The sequence below is a fragment of the Octopus sinensis genome, linkage group LG8, assembly GCF_006345805.1.
Source record: "Octopus sinensis linkage group LG8, ASM634580v1, whole genome shotgun sequence".
In the NCBI taxonomy this organism is placed as follows: Eukaryota; Metazoa; Mollusca; class Cephalopoda; order Octopoda; family Octopodidae; genus Octopus; species Octopus sinensis.
This window is the reverse complement of record NC_043004.1, coordinates 86,237,656-86,247,655: the sequence shown is the minus strand read 5'-3', so window position 1 is coordinate 86,247,655 and position 10,000 is coordinate 86,237,656. Positions and strand designations below refer to the sequence as shown.

Below are 10,000 nucleotides of genomic sequence, written 5' to 3'. Positions count from 1 at the left end.
CCCCCTTCTCCCTCTCTCTATCTATCTGTCTGTCTCTCTCTTCTCTCTCTATTTACACACACACACGCACACACCACACACACACACACACACATATACACATAGGAGTGGCTGTGTGGTAAGAAACTTGCTTCCCAACCACATCGTTCCGGGTTCAGTCCTACTACTAGGTAACCTTCGGCGAGTGATTTCGACTATAGTCTCGGGTGGATTTGGATGACTGATACTGAAAGAAGCCCGTCTCTGTCTTGACAACTGATGTTGATGTGTTTATATCCGCGTAGCCTAGCAGTTCGGTAAAACTGATCGATAAAATAAGTACCAGAATTAACAAAATAAAAAAATAAGTATTCGACTAAAAATTCTTGAAGGCAGTGTCCCAATATGGCCGCAGTCTAATGTCTGAAAACAAGTAAAAGATAAAAAAATATATACGGCGGGCATCTATACGATTTCCGTCTACCAAATTTATCCACAAGTCACTGGTGGACCAGTGGAAGACTCTCACCCGTAGAAGACTCTCAACCAAGGTGCTGCGTAGTGGGACTGAACTTGGGGCCATGTGATTGCAAAGCGAGTTTCTGGAACCACATATCCAAGCCTGGGCCTATGTCCATATATATATATAATTACGCTGAAAGCAGTAAGACAGTCCAAAGTAGTTCTTCGTAGATAGGGAAATATCTTTGGTATTCATTCGCGAAAATCACAGAGGGGAACGAAATTCATTTGTTCGACGGATGCGTTTTCTGTAGCCAACACACGTTTATCTGACTTACCTACGTACCTCCCCTATGATGTGACGTTCGATTATAGATATTCGATCTCTTCTGAGGATCAATGTATTTGTATCTAATATACGTCTTTGAACGTATTTTAACACATTGTATGCGCTTGTGTGTGTGTGTGTGTGTGTGTGTGTGTGTGTGTGTGTGTGTGTGTGTGTGTGTGTGTGTGTGTGGTGTATGTTGTGAGTGTGTGGTGTGGGTGTGTATTGTGTGTGTGTGTGTGTGTGTGTGTGTGTGTGTGTGTGTGTGTATGTGTGTGAGTGTGTGCATGTATACGCTTACATATATACATAAAGGCGCAAGAGAGGCTGCGTGGTAAGTAGCTTGCTTACACGCCACAGGGTTCTGGGTTCAGTCCCACTGCGTCGCACCGTGGGTAGGTGTCTTCTACTTGAGCCTCGAGCCGACTAAAGCTTTTCAAGTGGATTTGGTAGACGGAAACTGAAAAAGCCCATCGTATATATATATATATATTTATAATACATGTATATATAGATATATATTTATATATATGCATGTGTATATATACATATATATATGTATGTGTGTTTGTATGTCTGTCTTTGTCCCCCCCACCATCGCTTGACAACCGATGTTGGTGTGTTTACGTAACTTAGTGGTTCAGAAAAAAAGGATCGATAGAATATGTACTAGGCTTACAAATAATAAGTTTTGACTGGAACAAATAAAAGAAAAAAGAATACAAGCAAACACACATATTTGTGTGGTGTGTGTGTGTGTGTGTGTGAAGGTGTATGGGTTAGTGGTTATGGTATTAGGCTCACGATCGTAACGTCGTGAGTTCAATTCCCGGTGACGATTTTTGTCCTTGAACAAGACACTTTATTTCACATTGCTGCAGTCCACTCAGCTGACAAAAACGAGTTGTACCTGTAATTTTTAAGGGTCAGCCTTGTCACACTTTGTATCATGCTGAAACTACCTGAGAGTAGACGTGTCTGTGGAGTGTTCGGCGACTTGCACGTTAATTTCACGAGCAGGCTGGAACCCTCGTCGTCGTGACCGACGGAGTGTAGGTTAGATACACACAAACACACACACACACACACACACACACACATACATACATTCATACATGCACATACATACGTACATGCATACATATACTTATATATATACTGTGTTCAATATACAAGGATTCAGAAACTTTGAAAGACATAAGAGGAATCGTTTTCAACGGTGTAACTCGAAGCAGATAAGACTATTGAAGATGTGGGTTCGCACCCCAAGGAGATCCTTCGATGTTTTCCCACCCAAGGTTATATTTTAATTCAATATTTGCATGCTTTTATTTATAGCTTTATGTACTTCGAGCTCCAGCCTTAAAAACTATATATATATATATATATTCTTTTATTCTTTTACTTGTTTCAGTCATTTGACTGCAGCCATGCTGGAGCACTGCCTTTAGGCAAACAAGTCGACCCAAGGAATTATTCATTGTAAACATAGTACTTATTCTATAGGTCCCTTTTGCCGAACCACTAAGTTACGGGGACTTAAACACACCAGCATCGATGGTCAAGCGAGGTTGGGGGGACAAACACAGACACACAAACATACATATACACACACACACAGGCTTCTTTCAGTTTCCGTCTACCAAATCCACTCAAACGCTGAAGTTGTGATAAACAATAGTTATATGTTTAGGCATGGCGTTTAGAGGTAAACAGAGTTAAACAATGCTCAAGTTAACCAAAGGCAGGCGAAATAATACAGAATAAATGAACAGAATAATAAATAAAAATAGTATTTTATTCTTTTATTTGTTTCACACATGATGAGGCATCGCCTTGAAGTGTTTAGTTGAAAAAATCGACCCCAGTATTTATAAGTTTTAGCTTAGCAGTTGGTATTGATCACATGCATTTTTTGCAGAACCGCTAGGTTACAAGAATGTAAAAGAAAAGCCAGCATCGACAATTTCGGGTTTTGTGTGGGAAGGTAAGTCGATTACATCGTACTCAGCGCTCACATTGTACTTATTCTATCGACATCGGAAGGATGAAGGGCAAAGTCCACCTCGGTGGAATTTGAACTCAGAACGAAAAGACAAACAAAATGCAGCTAAGCATTATGCACAGCGTGCTAACGATTCTGCCAGCTCGCCACCTTACATATACACACACACACACACACACTCGTTTGCTATATATAACGAGAACACTGTTATAGGTCTCATATTTACATTCTGTCATCAGATGATTGTTAATCGATTTGATTATTGATAATTGAAAAGGCACATAATATCTGAAATATCAAGAATTTGTTTCCTCCCTTCGTTTTGCCCTTTTTATGCAAATATGTGGCTTTTGATACCACATTATAGTCCGAGTCAGTACTGACTCTTCAAAGACCAGCATTACACCAGTGTGGAGTTTAACGCTGGCTGAAATTGAATCTTAATGTCTATGGTCACTTGTACATTCAGCGCATCAATAACAATACGTATGTGTGTATGTGTGTATGTGTGTATGTGTGTATGTGTGTGTGTGTGTGGTGTGTGTGTGTGTGTGTGTGTGTGTGTGTGTGCGTGTAGCCATGATAGCTCGCTAGCCACTACACATTCTTTATTTTCTCTCCTTGTTTCTTTCTGTGTTTCTTTCTGTGGAAGAGCGTAGGCTCGAAACGTTAAAAACCTTTATCTTCCCGAGCGTTAAACTAATACATGTTTGTTGTCTACACCACCTGTCTTCGTGTTTTGCTTTGTTTTTGTGAATTGTCCCTATATATATATATATATATATATATGAATGTCTTTATCGTTCACTTGTTTCAGTTGCTGATCCGCGTCCAGGCTGGGGCAATGGTTTGAAGATTTTCGACAAACAAATCAACCCCAGAGATTTATTTTGAAGAGTGTAATGGTGCCTTTTTATCGGTCACATTTGCCGAACCGTTGATATATCGTAGATTGAAGCGGGGTAGGTCGAAGGTAAAAAGAAGACACACCAGCAGCCTCGACGATGTGTGCGGGTGAGTATGCATATAGTAGTAAGTAGTAGTAGTAGTAGTAGTAGCTGCTGCCGCTACTACGTTTCAGATGCTTCTCTTGGTGTTTATGAATAGGCATCTTCCAAATTTGGGCGTAGGTGAAAGTCAGGACTTTTGATTCTATATAAAGCTAGAGACAAAACTCTTATTTAAATTTGTAAAAGTGATTGTATGTATGTATATATGAATGTATGTATATGTGAATGTATGTATGTATGTATGTGTGTATGATGTATGTATGTATGTATGTATATGTATGTATGTATGTATGTATGTATGGATGTATGTATTTATGAATGTATGTATGTATAATATATGATTATGTATGTATGTATGTATGTATGTATGTATGTTGTATGTATGTTTGTATGCATGCATGTATGATGTATGTATGTATGTATGTATGTAAATGTTGTATGTATGTATGCATGCATGCATGTATGTATGTCATTATACAGTTTTATTTCAAGATTTCTTGCCAGTAGAGAAAGATCCGGTTTCTAACCTCGATCTAAGGCCCCTTCATTGGAATTTCAATATCAGCAGGATATCTGTGCACGTTTGTGTGTACACTGCAGTATTTGGAGTCAGTGCATCTGCAGATTTGCATGTTTTGGTTTATGCTTGTATTCTCAAGCATATAGTTGCATGTCTAGTCATGCGCATATGCACTTACATACTAAACTTCAGGAAAGTTTTACAGATTTTTATCGTTCCATTGATTGTCTGAATGTATGTATTCTTGTATGCACATATGTATGTATGTATATATGTATCTATGTATGTATATATATGTGTATGTATGCATGCATACATGTATGTATGTATGTATGTATGAATGTGCAGATTTGTATGTTTTTTGTATGTATTCTCATGCATATATTTGCATATCTAGACATGCTCAGATATATTTAAATAATAAACTTCTGGAATGTTTTACAGATCTTTACAGTTCCAGTGATGGATTGCATGTGTAGTCTTCGAATTAGCTTTTTCCTTTCTGGTTTTGAGAAGTCTAATTTCTCAAGATTGGTATTTAGGCAGTGTTTTACATATTTGAGAGCCCCAGGGCGCCAAATATGTATATGTATGTATGTATGCATGTTCATTCAAATCTGCTTGTATTTATATGCATGTGTAGTATGTACGCACGTATTTAGGCATGTATGTTTATAGGTGTGTGTATGTGTACTTATTATGTATGTTGTTGGGATGTACGTTTGTCTGTGCGTATGTATGTACATATGCATACACACACATACGTGTGTGTGTATATATATATATATATATATATATATATATTATATATATATACGTTTATATGTATTTATGCATGCACGTACGACCCCGGAAAAATGATGGACTATATCTGTCTTTGGGAAAGCAGAACTTATATTCTCTTGTGTGTACATTCCTTATTTACCGATACCATCCAATAAATAAATAAATATATAAATAAATAAATAAATTAAAGAAATAAAACTAAACAAAATAAATAAAAATAAAGATAAAAACGTTTTCGGAAGCATTTTATCCAAAATATAGAGTATCCATGTACTTGTATTGATTTCGAGTATTAATATACACGGACAAATTAAGGCGGTAAGCTGGTATATTCGTTAGTATATCGGACAAAATGCTTAGTGGCACTTCGTCCGTCGTTACGTCCTGAGTTCAAATTCCATCAAGGTTGACTTTGCGTGTCATTTCGGAGTCGATAAAATAAATACCAGTCGAAATTGGGGTCAATGTATCCGACTTATTCCCCACCATCTGAAGTTGCTGGCCTTGTGCCAAAATTTGAAAGCAATATCAATACTACTTGCTCGTAGCTCATAGTAAGAAAGTCCGGGTTGAAGTGAACAGCAGAAGGTCGTCAGACAGCAGACCCAAACCCCACCCGCCGCATGGATGTGGTTCAGCCCTTAACTCCTTACGCTCTAAGGGGCGGGGGAGGCCACATCCAGATTTCGACTCCTTGATACTTCTATGTTTCCCCACTGTGTGGTATTGTCTGCGTTTCAAATTGCACCTCCCTGTGTCGTAAAGATGTTCCAGAGAGCAAAGGTGCCTTTGATGCGGTAACCACTTTAGTCTGAGGCACCAGTTGAACATATAGTAAATTATATCTCATGGAGTTCACTTTCATTCCACTTTGGCTATCGTCGTCAATTGGTTCTAGCAAAAACAAACAAAAAAAGCCCACAAAATTCTAGGAAGAATTGAACGGCAGAAAGTCTGCAGAGAAAAACCCCTGACCATCACACAAATGTTTCGGTCGTTAACTCCTTACACTCTAAGGGAGCTAGCCACATCGAAGTCATGTGTCCTGGATACACCTCGCGCTACTGTTTGTATTGCTGCCTGCAACATTTTGGGTGGTCAAAATGCCCACAGTGATCCAAGACACCAGGGTGCTTTCGATCTCGTAACCTGTTCGGTCTGAAACACCAGCTGAACGTAGGTTAAATTGTGTCTTCTGAATCTCACTTTCAATCTACATTGACCAGATCATGTCATATAGCTGTCAGCTGAAGGGGACTTGGGAGTTTACTGCTGACCTTGATGGTTTTGCGACAAAAAGACCCGACCTTGTTATGTGGTGTAAGGAAAGGAAGATGACAAAGATGGTAAAGCTGACAGGTCCTTGGGAAGCGAACATCGAAGACGCTTTCCTCGGGAAAGATAGATAGTACAGTGAGCTGGTTGACCTTTCTGAAAACAATGGATGGGAAACAATATGTCTTCCCATAATGATAAGCTTAGAAGACTTTGTGGAACTAAGGGTCACTCGATATTTAGGGGTTTTGTACTAGCTGTGAATGACAGAAAAATGCCAGAAATTTATCAGAAGTTGTTGAGAAAGCAAGCCATTACATTTGGCTTAAGACAGAGGACGAATATTGTAGTAAGAACGATTACTGAGGATAATAGAAACATCTGGCCAAGAGTTTCGACATGTGATTCAACAAAGCTCGTGCTGTCGTGTGCGAGTTTCATCACCTATATCGGTGAGTAACCTGCAGGCTGCTCTGGTGTCGTGGTGAAAGGGGCCGGAACACCTACAGAGCTGCTTCACGCTTGACGAGTCGTCGACTCTCGCTTTCGATGATAGAATACAGCAGGACCTTCAACACACAAGAGTTTACCCTAAATGTTCTAGAGAATTAAACCACACCTCCCAAAATAACAAAAAGTAAAACAAAAATAAAAACGAAAGCAAAAATAAAGGGGTAGGAAAAAAAATATATATATATATATACGAGAAAACACTGATACTTACTACATTTTGAAATATTGCAAGCTGCCCAACGAGAATTTGTGTCGTTAACATAACACCAGGGCATATCATTGTCACCTCCGGGGTTTCGGCAATAGTTTGCAGAATTCTCTAATTCTGCAAATATATCAGGATGACGTCGATGTGAATGGGGATAGTCAACTGACCAAGATTGGCAGGTAAGGCCAGTCTTAGTTGTGTTCACAGTCCCATTATACCAACGTCCTTTACCAATGTAACAATCACCTAAGGGGGAGAAAGAAAGAAAAAAAAATTGGAAAACAAATAAAATAAAAAATAATAAAAGGAAAAATGTAATAAAAAATAAAAAAAGACTTTCGATTTTGGAAAAAAAAGGCATTTTTCATTACTCTTTCGTTCTCACTCCTCCCTTTCCTCTCCTCCTTCTGTCCCTCTTCTCTCCCCCTTCTCCCTCTTCATTTTCCTTTTGTTATTATTTTCCTTACTAATAGTATTAGTAAAATTGGCAGAATCGTTAGAGCGTCGAACAAAATGTCATGTTGTTGGAGGCTTTAACGGTTTTTGTCTCTGCTCTTTTATTTCCTGATCTGAAATCCCGTTGACGTCGACTTTGCCGTTCATGCATTCGGTATCGATAAAATAAGGCACCAGTTAAGTAAGTGGGTCGGAAGCTTCGACTTCCTCACTCCCCTTCCCCCAACAAATTGCTGGCCTTGTGTCAAAATTAGAAAAAGTCATCATCATCATCATCATCATCATCATCATCATTAAGGCGGCGAGCTGGCAGAATCGTTGGCACAAAATGCTTAACAACATTTCGTCCGTCTTTACGTTCTGAGTTCAAATTCCGCCAAGGTCGACTTCGCCTTTCTCATTTCGAGGTCGATAAAATAAGTAGGAGTTGAGCACTGGGGTCGATTTAATCGATTTATCCTTTCCCTCGAAATTACAGGCCCTGTGCCAAAATAAGAAAGAATTACCACTCGCCATAAGAATTCTACCAAACGGGTTTCTCAAACAAGTGGTTAATATTTTTAGCAAAATAAACGTGAATGGTTGTACTTTTTATTTTTATTTTCTCTTTTCTTGTAACCTTTTTATCTGCCCAAAGCTTTTTCATGAGTTTGTCCTTTTAGTTAAACCTTTAGTTAGGCTTTTAGCTCGTCCTTGCTTCATACGTTCTGTATAATATGAAGCTTTCCTTTCATAAGTCCCAAATTACTCAGTTCGTTGAAAAAGAAAATGGGCATTTCAGCGGTGGTGTGCCCCAGCATGGCCGCGGCCTTCGGGCTAAAACATTTTTAAGGATTTAAGGATTTGAATCACATATGATGTATGGACGTCAGGGAAATATATCTTGTGACATAGAAATGAATCTCCATTTAACTGTTTGCCTGCCAAATCCTTTTCATAAGCTTGTCCTAAACGTCCATGTTTGCCCTCAGATTTTTAGTTAACCCTTGTATCATATCTTCTGAATGATACAAAGCCTTCTTTTCATAGGTCCCAAGTTACTCATGTGGTGGGAGAAAATTTGTATCATATATGATGCAAGGATTCGAGGTAAGTATGCCCTGCGTATCACATGCGATACGCAGGACAGCAAAATGTAAAATGTTTTTTTTTTCATACAATAGCGTCTACATTAATAACAACAAGCAGTTACACCCCTCTAATAAACAAAACACATTTCTTAAACCAGTGGTTCTCAACCGTTTTTTTTTCTTTCCTATTTTACCTATGTACCCCTTTGATTCCTGTTAACTCAGGAATCTACTATTTCGAATAAAATATTAAGAATTGCATAAAAAATTGGTTAAGCTATTTGATGCATTGGTGGAGACACATGACCTAGTGGTTAGAGCAGCGGACTCACGGTCGAGGGATCGCGGGTTCGAATCTCAGACCGGGCGATGTGTGTGTTTATAAGCGAAACACCTAAGCTCCACGCGGCTCCGGCAGAAGGTAATGGCAAATTTCTGCTGACTTTTTCGCCACAACTTTCTCTCACTCTTTCCTCTTGCATCTCACCTGCGAGGGACCGGCGTCCCGTCCAGGTGGAAAACCTATACGCCAAGGAAACCGGAAAACCGGCCCTTATGAGCCAGGCATGGCTCGAGAAGGAACAAACATTTGATGTATTGATGAAATAAAAGCAATTTATTTCGCATAAATTTTGCCAAGAAAGATCTTATATGGACGTCAAATATCTTATGAACCCCCAACGGTCATATGAACCCCGCAAGGATCATATGGGCCCCGGCTGAAAACCACTGGTTAATACAGAAAAGGAACAAAATGCTAACTATAAAATGCACAATCACGCACAGTTCAACAAACAAAAAAACTAAACAATATTTCTATGTACAAAATTAATTAATTAATTAACATTGACACATAAAATGTGGTTGATGTTGTTAACAACAACAACAACAACAACAACACAACAGCAATAACGATAAGTGTAACACATGAGCAAAAACTTACCTTACCCAAAATAACAAAACTGGTCCTTCGTCGATTACGACGACGAGAGTTCCAGTTGATGTGATAAACTGAACACTCTGCTCGTGAAATTAACATGAAAGTGGCTGAGCACTTTACAGTCACGTGAACCTTTGACGTAGTCCTCAATGAGGTTCAGCGTGACTCAGAATGTGACAAGGCTGTTCCCTTTGAATTACAGATACAACTCATTTTTGCCGGCAGAGTGAACTGGAGCAATATGAAGTAAAGCGTCTTGCTCAACGATATAACGCGCCGCCGGGAATCGAACACACGACTGTACGATCGTGAGCTGAATACCCATAACCATTAATCCACGCGCCTTCACTTAGTAAAATCAAGAATGACATTTGAAATGGTGAGGATGGGTCAGTTTTATTTGCGCGGAGGCCTTGGGTTTGAAGTCATCTTTGAAAATAGAACCGTT

The 10,000-nt window shown here is 39.1% G+C and overlaps 1 protein-coding gene across 1 annotated transcript in view; it reads right to left on the bottom strand.

Moving 5' to 3' along the window:
* LOC115214868 (muscle, skeletal receptor tyrosine protein kinase) overlaps nucleotides 1-7,354 on the bottom strand; it is a gene marked incomplete at its 5' end in the record, with an annotated part of 10,162 nt that extends 2,808 nt beyond the window's left edge. Inside the window, one exon of the mRNA XM_029783900.2 lies at nucleotides 7,090-7,354. Coding sequence (XP_029639760.2) covers nucleotides 7,090-7,354 — 265 coding nt within the window. The remainder of the gene's footprint in view (nucleotides 1-7,089) is intronic.
* Between the last annotated feature and the right edge of the window lie 2,646 nt (nucleotides 7,355-10,000).